The sequence below is a fragment of the Alligator mississippiensis genome, chromosome 2 (assembly GCF_030867095.1).
Source record: "Alligator mississippiensis isolate rAllMis1 chromosome 2, rAllMis1, whole genome shotgun sequence".
NCBI classification, from domain to species: domain Eukaryota; kingdom Metazoa; phylum Chordata; order Crocodylia; family Alligatoridae; genus Alligator; species Alligator mississippiensis.
The window spans coordinates 171,720,846-171,740,287 of NC_081825.1; the positions used below are offsets into that span (position 1 = coordinate 171,720,846).

At 51.8% G+C, this 19,442-nt stretch overlaps 1 protein-coding gene across 4 annotated transcripts in view; it reads left to right on the top strand.

Moving 5' to 3' along the window:
* The window catches only part of LOC102560360 (aldehyde dehydrogenase family 3 member B1), a 44,765-nt gene that overhangs the window by 10,620 nt on the left and 14,703 nt on the right, over positions 1-19,442 (top strand). For 2 of the 4 annotated variants that reach the window (XM_019498729.2, XM_014607361.3), the window contains exons 2-3: positions 15,081-15,305; positions 19,043-19,168. In XM_019498729.2, the coding sequence (XP_019354274.1) occupies positions 19,092-19,168 (77 nt within the window). In that variant the 5' untranslated portion in view covers positions 15,081-15,305; positions 19,043-19,091. Of the gene's footprint in view, positions 1-15,080; positions 15,306-16,683; positions 16,736-18,525; positions 18,650-19,042; positions 19,169-19,442 lie in introns of those variants that run through there. The other 2 variants (XM_019498730.2, XM_059722423.1) reach the window with 2 other exon arrangements.

Genomic DNA, 19,442 nt, shown 5'->3' on the forward strand with positions numbered 1-19,442 from the left:
TACAAAAAAAAATCAGTTAACACAGAAAGCTATTAACACCCATCTACAGAGCAAAGGTTACTAGCACACCATTCTGGAGTGAGTCTTTATCACTAACGTTCCTGCACCTCTTTTAACAAGTCTCTGGGAGTCTTTCAGGAGGTTTTAATTTTTTCACCAACCCACAAAGTATCAAATCTAGTTTCTGATTATTTTTGGTGGGAAACTTTTCTTCCAAGTCTTGATAGACTTGAGTCCTTATGTTGGGATCGGACAGATTTACACATTTGGCAGCTGTGCTTCTGCACATAGCACAAAGATCATTAGCTACTGACTGCTGAGGCCGATTTCCTCTTTCTGCATGGTATTTGCGTTTCCCTAGGTACATTTCTTTCCATTAGAAAATGGCTGCTTGTAACAGGGGGCTTCCTGAGGACCCATCTGACATTGGCCCACCCACCTGTTTCTATGGGCAACCACCCACCTCCTCGTCTGCCATGCCTTGATATACAATTAGGATATTAATTAGGTGGGAGGCTGCCCATTCTTGCCCCAATGCCAAGAGGGCACTACCTGCAGCTCCATTCCTCCCCTACACCGCAGGCCAAGCCTCACAGATGGCATTCAAATGACACAATGCTCCCGACCTACAGCTGGACCAAGCTTAGGCCTCGTTGTAAGGCCTCAGACACACACATGTTCATACCGTCCTTCTCTCACTAGGGGGTGGAGTGTGAGAGGCCCTCTCACAGGGTCTCTTTCATGCCTCAACAACTTATACCACCTTGCTCCCTTTTGGAGCAGGCCTCTTTGGCCCATAGGCTTTAGTTAGCTCATACCTTGGGTGGTAGATGTACTGTCTTTTGGGTCTCTCCCACGACCCTCACCAGGGTAGTGGCCAGCCAATTACCCAACCAGTTCCAAGCTTGCTCTGGCCCCTCCCAGGGCAACTCTATAGACTTACACATACTGAGCTCCCAGCCCTCCAGTTTTCCCACTCACTGGGGCTCATCTCTGCCCCCCTCACTGGGGCCACCCCCTCACTGGGGCCCCACATCTCACACTGCCCCCTCATTGGGGTCAGAGAGCTTCCCTCCCTGGTGAGGCTCAGGTGGCCATAGCTGTGCCTGACCCCTTCTGGGTCTTGCACCCTCCCTGGGCTCAGGTGGCCACAGTCATGCCTGGCCCCCTTGTACCCACAGTTGTTAACACCACTGGCCCCACACCAAGCCCCAGAATCCTTCAATCCAGACCCCAACCAGATCTCTCTGATCAGGTGGCCGACTCCGCCTTCATTCTGGGCTGCCTAGCTCCCTGAACTCTACCCTCTCTTGGGACCTTTGGCCACACAGGCCCTGGCCTCACCTCCAAGGCCAGTCAGAAACCCCAGGCCCTCAGCTCTGGGCATCCCTTGCAGTGGGCCCCTGGCCCTTTTGACCCTTCTGGTCCTGGCCCCAGCATTGACCAGTTGAGGGTGTTTTGAGTCAGACCTCTGAGCCTCTAGCCCACTCTCTCTCCTGGGTCCACCTTCTTGGCCCTACTATGGTGTAACCCACCCACTTGTGGGAGCTGGGGTTATTAAGGCACCCTGACCCACCTTTCACCAGGGTGGTAACTGGCCTGGCATTTCCTGGAGGTTCCCACGCCACTGGGAGCCGCACCAGGCCACCCATTCCTGGCAAGGTGCAGTTTTAGGTCATGCCCAGGACCAGGAGCCTCCAAACCATCCTCTACAGCTCCTGCCCTTACTTCCAGGATGTTGCATACCACCTTGCAGCCAGGCAATATTTCTGCCTGGCCTGCCAGCAGTGAACTGCTCTGTTTATATAGGCGGCCAGAGATCTAAAATGGCCACTGCAATCAAGTACTCGCAGGCTGCTTGGCTCAGCTCTTAAAGTGGCAGGCACCAACAGTGCCCTGCCACACTGCTTCTTCTGTCTTCAGTTGGTATCCTCCTGAGCACGTCTACACATGGTATTAGCATGTAGCAATATACTCTGGTACATATCATGCTAGAGTTTATTGCTCCTGGACATGCTGTTTGAATGTGTGCCTGGGACTGCAGGACATTATGCTGGGTCAGCCCTGCTCAGCAGGAGGCCTGAAGGGTCAGCCTGCCAGCCCGGAGGTTCTCTGACCCAGCTCAATGTGCTGCAGAGGGGCTGGCTGGGGCATGAGGGTGCTCCAAGTGCAGGGCTAGCCAGCTGGCAGCCCCCACACTGAAGCACCCTTGTGCCCCAGCTACTTGCATCAGCATCTACACGTGCGCTGTTGTGGAGTAAAAAACTCTGCAGCAGGATATTTACAAGTACTATCCTGCAGCAGAGTTTATTAGTTTTCTGGGGCCTAATAGGGCCATGTGTGTAGATGCAAGATGTTTACTGTGGAGCTAATTAGTCTATGCTGCAATAAACATCTCTTGTAGATGCTCCCCCTAAGACAACTGTCCAGATTTTGTCCATGATGACCAAGAGGATCATTGTGAGGTATGAATGCTGTGTCTTTTTGTACTGCAAACACACATATAATTAGATTCAGTTTCTCACATGCTGCCAGATTCAAAATTGGTGCCACCTCCAAAGGTACCACTTTGTATGGGAATTTGTACACTATTTTTATATTGGATGCTAGCGATGCATCTGCCTTTCACCAATATATTTGTTTCTGAATAGCCAGCTAGTTTGAAATTTGTTGGACTCATTTTTGGTTTCAACTTCATTTTGTTTTTTCATCCTGTGGTAAAATATTAACCTGAGCTCCAGTGTCCACTTTAAAAGTAACTGTTGTTCCTTGCACTTGCACTGGCAAAATCCATTCCATCTCATTGCTTTTTCTTGATTCTACCATACCTATATAAAATTCTTCTGGTATTCTCTCAACTGCATGCACCTGAGGGTTTTGTGTTTGAGATCTGCAGCCCCGGGCAACATGGTTCCTCTTGTTACAGTAAAAGCAAAGATTTCTAGGCACAGTTCAGTGTTTGGGGCCAGGCTTCTTTCCACGCTTGGTACTCACCTGCTTGTTTGCTCTCTCTCCCTTTACCATTCTACTTGCCAATGGAAAATTCCACCCTGTGAAATGGCTTTTTCTGGCCTCATTCTTTCATGTCTACTGCATAGATGACCCACTTTGGTACAGCCATTACAGGTGGTGCTAGAAAATTTCTCTGGGGAAAGAAGTTCCTGGTGGAAAATGCTATTTTTTTCAGGGAAAGCCAGTTTTCTTCTATGAAGAAACCCTCTAGCATCTGTGTGATAGATTTCTGTGCCAGGGAAAAAAGGCCTTTTTCCTGATGCAAATATGTTTATCCATAGAACAATGAATGGTAGCTATCACTGGCTTTACATTTCATTGTCTTTCAGACAGCCTTTGAAAGGGTTTTTTGGCAGATCATGGGGATCTATAGATTCCTGTATGAAACTATCCAGGGGTTCTGGAGTCTTTATCAAGATGCTAAATGGGCTGGCATCTGCAACCCAGAATTAGCCAACTGGTTGAACTTTACCAATGGAGTTACATGAGGCATGTCCTCTTCTCTTTATTGCATGGTGCTCCTATGAATATGGCTACATGGCCAGCCTAGGTCAAACTGCTTAATCATCTGGTCTTATCCTCACCCAGTCAAAAAAGAAAAGAAAGGTTATGGAAGTTCATAACATTTCAGATGGTTCCATCATTCAAATAGAAGTAGCTTTGAGTACCACTGATGGGTTTACTTACCTTAAGAAAGGCAACATTTTTCCTAACTCTGCTAACAAAATTTACAATGAACTGCTTTTTAGATGCTCCCATCAGCAGAGAAGTGTAGTTCTAAGGGTTGGTCTTTGGCTGTCTATATTGCCTAATTTTTGCAAGTTGGTGTACACAGCACATGCAGTAAGGATGCTTGTTGGACTTTTGCCTCAGATGATCCTACCAACCCTCAGGCACCAGGGACCAGTAGTGTAACTTGGGGTGGGTGAATGGGGCATCAGCCCCAGGCACCCACTTAGAGGGGGTGCCAGAATGAGGGCTCCACAAAGAGTTTGTGGTGCTGGAGCAGCAGTCAGCAGATGCAGGCACTCTGTGCTGCTGCTGTAAGAGCAGCAGCAGCAACAACAACAACCTCTCCATGTAAACAGCAGCTGGGGTCTTTACATTTCCAGGGAAAGGTAAGAATGACCTCTCCCCTTCCCCTCTTGCTTTCTGGCATTCCCCCTCACCACAGTTTTGCCTACAGTTGACACCCCAGCTCCCAGCACAACTTGATTCTTGCCTGGAGGCCCTTTGTGCTCCTTTTGGATGGTCAGCTTTCTCCATGTTAACCCCCTTAAGTCTTCTAGAAGCTACAGCATAAAGATGGTGGGTTTCCAGGTGTCTAGGAGCCATGGTCCTATCTGTGTCATGCTGTAATTAGAAAGCATGTGAAATCAATGCCATTCTCCATGATCACTGGCCATTCTTTTAGCATCAGGGCAAACCAGACCTTTAGGGGCTAGCAAGTCTCTTCTTCCAACTACATCTTTATGGAGCTCCAGGGGGACAGTGGCCTACCCCTGGAACAGGTATTGGCCCTTCCTCAAGCCAGTCAGACTGTACGGTCAAGGGATTAAGCCTTTCTTGTAGAAGGAGTAGGAAGGAGTAGGAGTATGGGGTGTAAGCAGGAGGAAGTATGCCTGCTGATTGCAAGTAGGAACCCAGACTTAGTAGGGCTTACAGAAACCTGGTGGGACCCTACCTATGACTGGGCAGTGGGCATTCGGGGGTACACCCTCTATGGAAGAGACAGGACAGAGAGGAAAGGTGGGGGGGGTTGCACTCTATGTCAAAGAGCACCTCACATCATCAAGGATTAGCTTTGGGTTAAAGGAGGGTCAGGCAGAGACACTATGGGCCAAACTACAAGGGGGGCATTGCGAAAGGGACCTTACGGTGCGTGTCTACTACAGACCACCCAACCAGGGGGAAGAGCTAGACCAGAACTTCTCCAGTCAGCTTATGGAGGTGGTTAGGTCAAGGGATGTTATTGTCATGGGTGACCTAAACTACCGAGACATTTGCTGGGAGGAGCAGACAGCCAGGTCTGACCGCTTGCGTAGGTTCCTGGCTGTATTACAGGACCTTTACCTTATCCAGGAAGTGCACAGCCCCACTAGGGGTAACGCCTTGCTGGACCTCGTCCTGGCCACGGGGCATGACTTGGTGAGGGGACAGCAGGTCCTTGACCACCTGGGCAATAGCAATCATCACCTGCTGGATTTCACTATCCAACACAGGGCGTCTAGGTGTGGAGCCTGCGCCCCTCTCGCCGCCCAGTCTATTGGGGTGTTGCCTCTCCCCTCAACTCGCCTGCCATGACTTGGATGTTAAACATACTTTAAGAGGGGTCTACAGTGGAGATCTTAGCTCAGATGGGCCTCCCGATAGACGGTGGTACTCATAGTCATCCGACACGGTGTTCCACGGAGCTCCACCTTCCCTACACCCCGTCCACACGCCAGCCACTGGGTGATGCGTTACCGATGTTTTCTGGCCTTATATGACAGCCTCAGACAGGTTTCCCACGTTCCAGTCGCTCTCCCTCCCTTCTTGGGGAGATTTCTTTTTTTATAGAAAATATTCTTCCGAGTCAGGAGGAGCTGCAGGGTTATCCCCCTTATTCCAGCTCCCTCTTGGATTCTCAGCTGTTTCCTCTCCCCTACCACAAGCAGGGAGCTCCCTTGCCTCCTGAGTGTAAGCCGCTTCAGGTGGCTGAAAGAGTGCCTCTGCTTGCACTCCTTATCTGCCTCCTGCTCTGCCTCCTGCAGAAGGCTTAAAGCCCTTCCCTGGGCTGCCTGCTGGAGCCTCGCAGGCTGGGTCGTCTCCTTCCCATGCCGGAGCTCGCCTCACGAGCTGCCAGCCCATGCTCTCTCTCTCCGGCTTCCCCTCTCTCCCTGCTCCGCCAGCGTTTTTAAATCTTCCCGCAGAAGCTGATATGGCCACTAGGATTGGCTCAGCTGTTCCCCTCGCCGGGAACAGCTGATGCCACAGCCAGCGTAATGCCGGTTCACACGGCTGTGGCTGCAAACGCGACTCCTGCTCCCGCTGCTCTCCGGGAGGTACGTACGCCCCTCTGGGGGCTTGCTCTCAGGGTCTGGGGTCCGCGGGCTCTCTTCTCTCTCCCTCGAGAGCCTGTGGGGGCACCTCGCCGCAACACTAGGGCTCACACCAAGGCTAAAGCCCTTGACTTCAGAAGGGCCAACTTCAATGAGCTTAGGAGACTAGTGGGGGAGGCACTAAGGGCCCAGAAGGTAGAGGAGATGGGAGTCCACGAGGGATGATCGTACCTTAACGGGGCGATCCTCCAGGCCCAAAGGATAACAGTCCCTGAGAGAAGCAAGGGGGGTAAGAGTGCTCAGAAACCCCCTTGGCTCAGCAAGGGCATTCAGCAATTCCTGAGGACTAAAAGGGGGGTGTACAACCAGTGGAAGGGGGGAGCTATCACCAAGGAGGAGTACTCCTTCTCGGCCTGGGAGTGTAGGAGGGCTGTTAGGAAGGCCAAGGTAGAGATGGAACTCAGGCTAGCGTCCAGGATTAAGGACAACAAAAAGTCCTTTTTCAAGTACATTGGGAGCAAGAAGAGGGTACCAGGCAACGTAGGGCCCCTGCAAGACACAAACGGTAATCTGGTGGCCACGCCACACAAGAAAGCTGATATTTTTAACAGTTTCTTTGCCTCTGTTTTCCTGAACAGGGACTGGGATATCCCACCTACCAGAGGTAGGGACAATCTTGGGGATAGCTCTATCAAGCCTTCGGTCAGTGCAGATGTAGTTAGGGATCTTCTGGAAGGGCTAGACATTTTTAAATCTGCAGGTCCAGATGCCCTCCACCCAAGGGTGTTGAGGGAGCTGGCAGGGGTCATTGCGGAGCCTTTGGCCTGGCTGTATGATCATCCGTGGTCATCTGGCCAGGTGCCAGGGGATTGGAAACTGGCTAATGTGGTCCCTATTTTTAAGAAGGGGAGGAAGGAGGACCCAAGTAATTATAGGCCTGTAAGCCTCACCTTGGTGCTCGGGAAGCTCTTGGAGAGGATCATCAAGGAGCATATCTGTGGGGGGTCTGCAGGGGAGATCATGCTCAGGGGCAATCAGCATGGCTTCACCAAAGGCAGGTCCTGCCAGACCAACCTGATTGCCTTTTACGACCAAGTAACTAAATCCTTGGATGATGGTGTCGCTGTGGACATAGTCTTTCTAGACTTTAAGAAGGCCTTTGACACTGTCTCTCACCCCATCTTCATCAATAAATTAAGTGACTGTGGCATTGATGCCTGCACAGTTGGATGGGTAAAAAATTGGCTGATGGGGTGCACCCAGAGAGTAGTGGCAGATGGGTTGTACTTAACCTGGCGAGATGTGAGTAGTGGGGTACCCCAGGGCTCGGTCCTCAGGCCCGCACTGTTTAACATCTTCATCAGCGACTTGGACGAGGGGGTGGAAGGCACGCTGTCCAAGTTTGCTGATGACACTAAGATGTGGGGTGAGGTGGACACACTTGAAGGGAGAGAGAGGTTGCAACTGGATTTAGACAGACTACAAAAGTGGGCAGATGAGAATAGGATGGGGTTCAGCATAGACAAATGCAGGGTGCTGCACCTTGGGAGAAGGAATCCACAGCATACATATAGGCTGCGGAGTTCCCTTCTTGAAAGCACAGAGGCGGAAAGGGATCTTGGAGTCATTATTGACTCCAAGATGAACATGAGCCGCCAATGCCAGACCGCAGCCAGCAAGGCCAGCCATACCTTGTCATGCATCCAAAGGTGCATCTCAAGCCGGTCCAGAGAGGTGATACTCCCCCTCTATGTGACTTTGGTCAGGCTGCAGTTGGAGTACTGCGTCCAGTACTGGGTGCCGCACTTCAAAAGGGATGTGGCCAGCCTGGAGAGGGTTCAGAGGAGGGCCATCCGCTTGGTGAGAGGGCAGCAGAACAGGCCCTACAAGGAGAGACTGAAGGACCTGAACCTGTTCAGCCTCAGCAAGAGGAGGCTGAGGGGGGACCCGGTGGCTGCCTACAAGCTCATCAGGGGAGATCAACAGTAAATAGGCAGAGCTCTTTTCTCCCCAGCACCACCTGGGTGACGAGGAGCAATGGTCATAAGCTGATGGAGAATAGGTTTAGGTTGGAGATCAGAAGGCAATATTTTACAGTTAGGGTGGCCAAAATCTGGAACTAACTTCCCAGGGAAGTGGTCCTCGCCCCTACCTTGGACATATTCAAGAGGAGGTTGGATGATCACCTGTCTGGGGTCTTGTGAACCTAGCATTCATTCCTGCCTGTAGCAGGGGGTCAGGCTAGATGATCTGTTCAGGTCCCTCCTGACCCTAGCTACTATGATATGGCTGATGATGGAGATCTGATGCCAAGTGATCCCATGTCTGTCCGTCAAACAAGCTGTTCTTGTGCTCTATCAGAAATACCAGCACTAGTGTCCTTTCTATAGAAGTCCTGAAGAGTCAGATGGCTCCTTCTACCAGGTTCTTAGCCTGTGTTACCCAATGTAGGGCATCTTTGCAGCAGGTGGCCACTGCCTGCACCTCCCTATATGTTGGAGGTGCAGAGGAGGTGAGAGTGCTTTGAAGCTCACCCTCCCCTGTCCCCAGGTCTGGACCCATTGAGCCAGTTGCATTTCTGTATTCACCACCAGTGCGAAGCCTGCCCTGCTGGTTGGACTGGGGGATTTGTAACTGCTCTCTACCTTTATACACATGCAGGAAGCTTTTAACTTGCCCATTGTCTTGAGTTTGGGGATTACCAGTGTCAGGGCACTACAAAGTCTTCTGCATCTATTTGTGCCTCTGGGCTATTGTGCACACAGTCCATAGTGACCACCTGAAGCTGGACCCTTGAAGACTCTCCATGAGTTGCTCCTGGTTGTCTGCATTTGTCACCTGCCATGCTTGCATAATTTTAGAGGAGTGCGCTGGCTGTGTGACCACATCTTCTGGGCCAGGTAGTGGGACCCCAGGTTGTATGCCCTTATGTGTGACCTGTGCATGTGCTGTATCACAGTCTTTGCTGCTTGTCCTGGGGCCATGGGGCCATCACCCACTCATTCAGTGACACACCAGTACCCAAGGGTGGGGTTGAAAGATTAGAGATCAACAAGCCCTTTATTTACATCACTCAGAGCCTGGTCCCTCCTGTTTGAGGGAAGCTGAGGCTTCCTTTGTAAACATCCCCTCTGAATACATGGGAGGTGCCCTTCATGGGCAGATCCAGGATTCTGAGGAAGGCAAGTGTCATAGAGTCATAGTCATAGAGACGTAGGGCTGGAAGGGACTTCCAGAGGTCATTTAGTCCAGCCCTCTGCCTGAGGCAGGATTATCTCTATCCAAACCCTTCCATACAACCATAATCTAAACTCTACATAAGACTACTCTCAACCCTGACACAACATAGACCTAACACCCTAATCTGCCACAGGTAAAGTAGGGGAACCACAGCAGCCAATGTCCTGCTCCTATAAAATGTTGTCAGTATACACTCAAAAAGTCCTGGGTAGAGGGCCATGCCTCCCACTATGGAGAAAGGCAAAACCCCCATAGTCCATACCAGTTTGACATTGGGGTAAAAGTCCTTCTTGACACCAAATATGGTGAGCAGTCTGACCCTGAGCAGAGGGGCAAGACCCACTAGCCAGGAACCTCTGGCTTTGTTCCTAACAGGAGAATCAGCACACCCCAGTTGAAGTCCCCAGCCTTAGCTGAAGCCAATACCCAATGCCTCTGGAAAAGCATAAAAACACCCTAACACACATAGGATTAAAAAAAGGGGTGGGGGGAGCAACCAGCAAAGCCCAGAAGCATGGGAAATATCCATGGTAGAACATATGCATAGCTACACCTAGGTCATCTCTGACCAGTAGCTGTCAAACCTCTTCTTGAACACCTCTAGTGATGGAGAGTTCACAACTTCCCTAGGCAGTCGATTCCACTGCCTCACTAGTCTAACAGGAAAGAAGAGTTTCCAGTTATTCAATCTAAATTTACTTTGCTGCAACCTCAAGCCATTGGTCCACATTCTCCTCTTGGCAGCAAGAGAGGAAAGGTGCTTTCCTTCTTTATGGCAGCCCTTCAAATATTTGAAGACTGATATCTTGTCGCCTCCTAAGCACTTTTTCTGCAAGCTGAACGTGCCTTGCTCCTTCAGCCTCTCCTCGTATCACTTGCCTCCCAAGCCCCTGATCCTTGTTGCCTGTTTCTCTACCCTCTCTAACTTCTCTACATCCTTTTTAAAATGTAGAGCCCAGAACTGCCCACAGTACTCCCAATGAGGCCTCACCAGTGCTGAGCAGAGGGGCAGTATCACCTCCCATGTCTTGTACCTAATGCTTCTAGTGCAGCTGCTCCAGTGCACCCTCACATAATGCAGTGCATATTTTTCTCCAGTTAGCAGGAAACTAGAAACTTTTCTAATATGCTACAGGTATACAGCTATATTATTTAGTTTTGGATCCAAGCAAAAACAAAGACAAATATTTGGAGGGTTGGGGGCCTGACTGCCAGCTCCAGGGTGGAGCAGGCATCTAGTGATGTGGGGTATAGTCATTACACCCCAGGCAGGCCACAGACAGAACTGCTCCCTGCACCCCAACACTTGTGTCCTCCAGACACTCCACCATGGCCCCAAAGTTCTCTTCACTGCCCTTTATGCATTGCCCCTGCTCCCTCATCTTCCCTGGCTCCACTCTGTCCCCCATTTGTCCCCTATGTTCAGCCCCACCCCATTATGCCCCAAGCCCCATTGGACCTCACAATCCCCTTCATGCCCCACTGAGTCCTACCCTACCCCCTCACTGTTCCCATGAACCCACTGCACACTGTACAGCCTTGTCCCCATCATGCCCCAGCCCCCCTGACACTTCACCATACCCCTCACAACACACTGAACCCTTCCCTGTCTCTCTGAGTCCCCATACCTTACTGCAGGGGGTACCCCTGTTCAAGGAGACCAAACTCTCTGGGTCCATCCATGTCTGGATTTATGCCACCCTGGTAGTACCCCTGGTTCAGCCTCCTAGAGCCTCTACCATCTGCTGCAATTAATAATCTAGGAAAAGGTCACTGCAGTGACTTTCCTTTTCATCTCATCTTTACAACTTCCTGCTGCCATTTGACAGGAGCCAGTTGGCTCCCTCAGCTCCTCCTGAATAGAAATGCAGAGTTGTCCCTGCTGAGCAGGTTGTTTTGAACTTTGAGTGGAGCAAAAATCAAAGAGGGGTGAAATGTCCCATCCATCCCTACCCTGGATTTGTCTCTGGTGCCCTGGTTCCACAAGTTTTCTCTTCTGTAACCTGTCAGGGAGTTACTGGTAATGGAGGTACCCGCTGGTATAACTGTAGCACCTTGGGAGCCCAAGTCATAGATCAGGCAGGACCTGTCTCATACTATGTATTGAGCAAGCAGGGGACAAAGAGATAGCCTCTGTCCCAAAGAACTCATGATCTATGGTCTTGGAGAGAAGGACAGATATCTTTGAGTAAATTACACTGGTAATGTAAATTATACCTGGATGTGGAATGGACAGATGAAAAGCTAGACCAGCGTAAAAGCATGCAGTAGGTAGCCATTGTACTGCCTCACCGCTGCGTGGGAAAGAACAGGTAACTTTACACTCCTGGAGTTTTATCTTTGATACTTTCTGGGAAAAGTCCCCACTGGATTGAGCAAAGGTACCCTGGTGTAGGGATTTGCATCATCTGTCTGCTACTGCTTTTACACCTGTGTAATGATGATTGCACCAGTTCTACAAATGAGCTGCCAGCCAGGAACTTGCCTAAGCACATTGCAGCTGCCTCTGTACTTTTAGTCCTGCTGCATTTTAAGCCGTTCCTGGGAATAACTGTTAGCCTCTGGCCACACTTCAGCCCACAGAGCCCTGAAGAGCCCTGAGCCTCTTCAGTGAGGAGGTCTGGGTTTTATCATTTAACCAAAGATTGTAGGCACTGCTGATGATATGCAGTAAATCAAGGGTGTAACACTCATCTTACCCACAGGTGTGAGGACTGTCTGCAGGCCAGATCAGGCCTACAGTCTGGTCCTGAGCACCAGATCCAGCGTGCAGAGCTGGTCTGGTGTGGGTGCTATGCAGCATGTGTCCCAGACTGGCTCTGTGCATCTGATACAGCATGCAGGGCCAGTTTATAATGGGCCTGATCCAGACTGGCCCTGCATCCAGCATGCAGGGCTGGCCTGGCACAGGTACCATATGCAGCATGCACCCTAGATTGGCTCTGCATGTCATGTGCGGCACACACCCCAGACCAGCTCCACATGCTGTGTGAAGGATGCACCAGCTCCAGCCTTACACACGGCATATGGCACACACCAGATCAACTCCATGTGCCACATGCAGCACGTGGAGCCAGAGCCAGCACATGTGACACATGGAACTGGTCTGAGACACAAAGGCAGCACCTCGAGCTGGATAATAGTGTTCTGTGGGCTTGCAGTCTGTTATCTTTGACACCCCTGCAGTAAATGCATTCCCCCTGTGGCAGCCATGTGTGGTGCATGGGATCATGAATAAGCATGATTGGAATATATACAAATAAAGGCAGCTAAGGGAAGGCAGCTTCCCTGTTTCCTCCTAGAGGGGGGAGCAAAGGGCTCTGTCCCTTTAAGTCTTTTGCCCTGGATTTGTGCATGTACCTGTGTAGGTGCGTATCTTCATTTATGTGTGTGTGTGCGTGTAGAGGTGAAGAGGAGAGTGCCAAACAGCAGAGAGCAGAGTGCACATGGGGAAAGTGGTCAGTCATACCTGTCCTAGGGCTCAAAGACCATGGCTGCTGCTAGAGCAGGGGTGGGCAAAATGCGGCCCGGGAGCCAGATGTGGCCCACCAGGCCATTCTATCCGGCCTGCAGGGCCCCTAAAAAATTTAGAAAATTAATATTTATCTGCCTTGGGCTGCCTGTCATGCAGCCCTTGATGGCTTGCCAAAACTCAGTAAGCGGCCCTCTGCCCAAAATAATTGCCCGCCCTTGCGCTAGAGGCATGTCTAGGAATTTTGGTGCCCTGGGAAGAGGGTACTGAGCACCACTGGGAGGCTGGCCCTTACTGTGGATGTGGTTGAGCACCACTGGGAGGCTGGCCCTTACTGTGGATGTGGTTGGGGAAGGCTGGGGGTGCTGCCAAGTTATGGAGTCTTGCCTCTCCACACATGGACTACTGCTGCTGGCACTACCACCATGATGCAGGCTGCTGCTGTGTGGGCACAAAGGCCATTGCCACTGTGGTTCAGACCCCCTGGAGCCAGTATTCTGCTGTCCCCTGTAAATCAGCACCTGGAGCTGGTGCCTCACTTGCCCACCTTAGTTATGCTACTGTGTGCATGCTTTTGAGTGTGTATACATATTTGCATCTGTACATGAGTGCACACAGCTGTGTGCATGTGTACACCCCACAAATACAAACACAGCTTTGTGTGTGCACTTTTATGCCTGAGTGTGTTTTATACCTTCTTGTATGTGTTTGTCTTCATGTGTGTGTATGCAGATACAGCTGGGAAGGGAGTTTTAGTCCTAGGCAGCTCCAGATCAAGCTGTAGAGGAATTGATTGCTAGTGGTTTATCCTGGGAAAGCCCTCAGTACAGAGCCTTTCCATCCCAGAGTAGTACCTGCCTGGGCACCAGCCAGCAACATACGCTGTACAACAAGTGTGTATTTTCACATGCTGGATACCCCAGGGTGGCTGTGGGAGTAAGGCCCTATCCTGGCTCCTGTGTACAGTTGTGGAGCCCTTCAGTTCAAGCCTTAGTCCTGACAGTTAGGTGTGGGATAGTACTGTCATCTAGAGCATGTTCATGTGGCTGCCTTTTGCCATTGTGCAGAGACCTCTTTCTTGTCCTAGCCAGCCCAGCTGCACTTCACTCCTGAGCCTCTGGGGCAAGGCACAGAGGGTGGTACCAAACTTCCCAGTGCTGTGTCTGGATGGAGACACTGATGGCAACTCACTTAACCCTGGATGCTGCCAGGCAGGAGAGATGGGCTGAGGCTCTTGCAGTCCTTCTGTCCCTACCTCCAGGCCTAGCCTGTGGCCCTGTTAGCTCCTTGACAACCACAGCAGTGATGGAGGGTGAGGGTACATATGCTGCTAATATAAGGACATGCAGGAAGCTGAGCTAGGGCTCCCCATGGCATGTTCAAAGCAGGTCATGCTTGGAGAGTGTCAGACCATGCTCTCCTCAGGGCAGAGCTACCTAGGCTTGCAGGCTAGTGTGGTCAGGATTCATCCAGCACTCAAGGCTAGTGCCAACTGCCCAGGCAAGACATGCCCCCTGCAGGGAGCCAATTTGGGAGTCTAAACTGGCAGCTTTGGACCAGTTGCTGCCTATCCTAGTACCTCGGTTTCTCTTGCTGTAAGTTGGCCTTTGCTACAAATCCTCCTGTATAGAGTAGTAGTCATTAGAGCAACATGGCATTGCCCCAGCCATGGTGTCTTGACTTCAGGTGTGAAACTGGAAAGTTCCCTGGGTGTGCCACTACTGGTGCCAGATTTTTCAACATGGAGATCTAGCCAAGTCACCACACAAATAGGGCATGGGGGCTCAAGCTCACAGCAAAACTCAAGCTTGCAGCAAAACTTATGTGCTGGGAACATACATGAGCCAAGGAGGCACATCATGCTCCCCCCACCTCCACAGCAAGAGACTGTGGGCAGTAAAGAAGGCAGTGTGAAGGGAGAGGGCTAGGGTGGCCATCATAGAGGACAGTCTGGTTGTCTTCTGTCCTCTATTGATATGAAACCGGATGCCTTTATGTCCTCTATTTTTCTCTTGAAGAGGAAAAGGCGTTGGGTTTCATATCAATAGAGGACAAAGGACAGAGTAGCAGAAAACCAGAATGTCCTCTGTGATGGCCCCAGGCTAGTGCCCCATGGAGGAGCAATGTCGGGAGATCTCTCCAGGCTGGTGTCCCACAGGATGCACTATTCCCTAGCCCCCTTCATGGCTGTGGTAAGTTCCAGGGTTTGGTGCAGTGCCTCTGGGACCGTGGCTCTGGGATGCTTGAGGACTCCCAGTAAGTGGAAAGGCTGGTCCCTCTGCCTGTTTTGCACCCCATCTATGTCTTCCATGCAGGCGGGGTGTGGTTCTGCTCTGTCTGCTGCTCCCCAATTGGCTGATGGAGCTCTGGCAGCCACCCCAGCAGGATTATCAAGGGTGAAGCACTGAATAAACAACACTGCCCAAACTGCTGAGTCGGAGTCAGTCCGCTAAGGCACCCTGCGAGGCGGTGAGCTGCTCTCCCAGTGACTCCCAGCCCTGCAGACGCACCGGCAGCCCTGCACATCCCATCCTCTGCAGGTAAAGGCTTTTTGCTGACCCTTCATCAGGACCCAGGGCTGAACCTGGGGACCTTGGCCTCTGAGGGATAGGTGGGGGGGATGACTGTCATCTAGCCACAGAGCAGCGGGGGACCCAGTGGCTCTGGGGCATGGGGAATGGGACACAGGGCCTTTCTTCTTTGGGGGAGGCCAGTTCCAATCCAGGCCTCTAGTTTAAGTGAGCCAGCACAGAGCCCCTCTGGAGTCTACTGGTATCCCCACTGGGAACATGTCAGGGCTTATAATTTGGTCCTGGTTTACACAGGCAGCTGTTGCAATAATTAATCCCTTAAACGGATGTCTCATCAGAAGAGGCCAATGTAGCTGGGCCCTGTCCCTTATCTCTTTGTGACCCTCATCCAGCCCAGGCACAAAATCAGAATTTGGGATTGGCCCCAGTGAAGTGTAAGTGCCCTGCCCATTGCCCAGCCAAGTCTAGGCTGTGATCTGGTTGCCTTGAGCTGCACCCTGCTCCTAAGACTGGCAGGCTGGTGAGAGGCCAGGCAGAACTAGAAGGCTGTGGGTACTCTGTGCTGGATTGGCCTTAGACCCTGGTTACAGCCCTGTCCTTCTCATGAGTGTCCATAGACCATGACCAGGATGTGAAGCCCAGAGGCAGGCAAGGGCACGACAGATAAGTCAGGCTTCTTGGGCCTCCGCACTAAGCCTGAATTGTCTGGCCAGCTTTCTCCACTCTGTGCCTGTTTCCCCCTGTGAAAGGCACTGGTTTTAGCCTTGCTGCTTCTCATCCCTCAAAGGTCCTGCAGAGGGAATTTCATTCAGAAGAGAAAGGACCAAAGACCAGTGCAGGGATACTGTGCTCCCCTTCGGCCCACATGAGAGAATCAGGATGTATGCAGACCTTGTTGGGTTGCACTAACTACACTCCCAACAAAGGCCACTCAAAACCAAGGACTGGATTTTCCATTTATAAACATGTCTATCAGGGACACGGGGTCTGTGGGACTCATGGAAGCTGAGGGTGTCCTTAATTCTGGGAGGCCCTGCCCTAGCCCTAGCCCTCAGGACATAGCTGAGGACATATGGCATGTATCTGGGGGGAGGGGTGCTTTAATTAAAGAGGCTCTGAGAGCTACTCTAATTAAAGCATCTGGAGCATCACGTGAATCAGTGTCCCTGCACTGAAAAACGGTGGTGGTGGGGGTGCTTTAACTAAAGCTTGTTGAACAAGCTACACCCCACCACCATTTTTCATTGCGGGGACACTGATACATGTGACTCTGGCATCTGCTGGAGTGCAGTAATTACCATGCTCCAGCAGACTCAATTAATTGAGTCTGCTCTGACATGCTGTAATTACAGCACGTCGGAGCAGCCTTGATGCACATGTATGGGGGCTCACTGTGAAGTGGAGACTCTGACTTGAGACAGAAGTTTCTTACACAAGAGGTTAGTGGTGGGGGTGGGAGGAGATGTAGGGGCCATGGAGGCAGGTAGGACTGTAGGGAGAAAGGCCTAGGCAGCAGGAGCAGCCAGCAACAGCTGGGAGCAGTCCCTGGGCTCAAGGGCACTACCAGCATCTGCTGGCTTCAGTTTGCTCAGTGGAGTCAGCCTCTCTCCATTCTGCCCCCTTGGGAGTTTAGCTCAGTATCCAGCAGCAGAGGGAGAAGAAGAGCAGTGCAGCTCAGACAGCTTCGGGGGGGAGGCGCAGAGGTGGCACTTTTGTACCCTGGAGGGTGGTGGCACACAGGGCAGGAGCAGTGGCCTGTAGGGGTGCAACAGAGCGAGTTGCTGCTTCAGTAGTTTATGTGGAAGCTGCAGCTGAAATGTGGTTCAAGCCTTGATTTAAAAGCCAATGATCTGTGGCAAAATAAGGATGTGCGAGGGTTAACCAACACCACCTGCCAATGGCAACAGCTTCCCCTGACATTGAACCTATGGCCAGTACCAACCCCATGGTGGCTGCCTCATGGAAAGGCATTTCCTGTGGGTCTCACATCGGGCGCCCTACCTGGCTGCTGGAGCTGCTGCATGGAAAGTGCAGAGTGGAAGGAGGGTAGGGCAGACAGGAGGGGGAGGCATTCCCCTGGCACCTTTCTGGCTCCCCCCAACCTTAGATGCTCATGCCTATCTTGCCCACCTGTAGGTATGCTACTGTGAGGGGTGGACAGAGCAAGGATCTGCTGGCAATGAGGATCCTCTCTGTTTGGCTTACCTATGCTGCCTGAGGGTGCCCGAGGTGAAACTCATTAAAGATAACGAGGTGCTGTTGCTATTACAGTACCAAGGTCAGGAATGGCCTGGGGCTAGCGTGGCTATTTACAGACTCTGATCCTCCCCACAGCAGCTCCCAACACTAGTATCTGGGCCCTTCCTGAACCCTGTTGGGGTGGGGGGTGGGAGAGGCCGAGGTTGTGTCTCCCCTTCAGAGAAGCTTTCAGGCAGAGCGGACTCCCCTCTCCTCTGGGCATGTACCGCACTCAGGAGCTGTACCATTGCTCATGGGGAGGGCTACAGCATGGCCCCTTTTTGGCAGACTCTGGCTTGGAGTCCACAAGGCACACTAGGCTTTCCTGACACTGGCTGAGTCTAGGTCTGTTCATTCCCCTGTGTGCAGGCAACCACCTTCTTGCCCCAGCTGGGTCTGGCCTATACCAGTGCCTTGAGGGAAAGTAGCTTGGGGGGGGGGAGGGGGGCAAGGGGATGCTTCTGTTGGTAGAAGTGTGTTTACACTAGGGCTTTAGCTGACATAGGAATGTCCTCACCCTCCTCACTGATATCCCTATGCCAGCACCAGTTTCTCAATTTTTCATGGCCTCAGACAGGTTTGGCCAGTTCTAGGCCCTGAGGACTATGAGTGGGAAGGGCGAGTGTGGCAAGAAGAGGCAGAGAGAGCAACCTCCCTTCATGCACCTGCCCAGAGAAGGGCTGGGGGACTTCCTTTAGGTCTCTACACCACTTCTTATACCCTGCTGGGTTGCACCATAGTCCTGGGTCCTCTGACCAAGGGAGGGGAATGGGAGGTTGGCCCTTATTGTGGATGTAAGCCCTTGGTGCTGTCAGACCAGGGATTGATGTGGGGTCAACCCCTGCTCATATTTGCTGCCACACAACAGTCCCACAAATGAGTCCCTTATTCCTGCCCCCACATACCCTGTAGGGCCTTTTGCCATCCTCCCAGAGCCAGCACCATGGGTGGGGATGGAGTCAGGGCTGCACATTTCTCCCTGCTCCAACAGGTCTGGTTTAGGAGAGGAAAGTATCCTATACACAGCTTTCCTGGCACCTGCATATGAACCTGTGCTGGAACAACTGACTCACTCACTAGAGAATCAAATTATCCAGAAGTCTTATTGCAGGAGGGTAAGGTGGGGTTTGGGGGGTGGGGGGAGTCGAGGGGTTTAATTCCTTCATGATGGCTGTGGGGTCAGCAGCCTGTCCACGTGATTCCAGCCTCACAGGCAAGGTGGGGAAGGTGCCAGTTCTAGGAAGGACTGGGCATTCACAGGGGACCTGGTCACAGGTCCCAGGGAGCCTGGCCCTGGTGAGCCTACCCCCTGGAGAGCTGTAATATGGCAGCTAGAGACTCCCAGGGAAGCAGATGACAGGATCTGTGCCAAATGGGGACTTGCAGTCACAATCTGTCCTGTCTGGTGCCAAGGGCAGCATGTCATAGTGGAGAGGTTGCATCTCTCAATAGTGGGGGCAGACCGGCTGAGCGCTACACTGGGGCTTCAATCTTGTCCATTTCTATAGAGAGAAGACTCATTGGTTAGAAGCTGTCCATACCTCCCAGCAAGAAAAGATGAGCAGGAATGAAGAGGGCCAAGAGGAGGCATTTGTGAGCAGCAAGGCTGGCAAGTCAGATGACAAAGTCACGAGGTAAGTAGCAGAGTGCCCAGAGATGCCAAGAGGTGGTACTCTGAGTCCAGGGAGGTGTGGTCCAGGGCAGGTGCCAGGGTCAGGTCATGAGGCCAAATCATGGGGCAGTCAAACCCCAAACCATACAGGGAGCATATGCCAAGAGCCCTAGCCTATGTCAAAACCTGTAGGATTAGTGTTGAAGGATGAATAGGAGGGCCAGTAGCTCAGCTGGCCCAGCAAACCTAGAGAGAAGGGCTGGTTGGCAGGATTGACCCACCAGTCCCCAGCCATG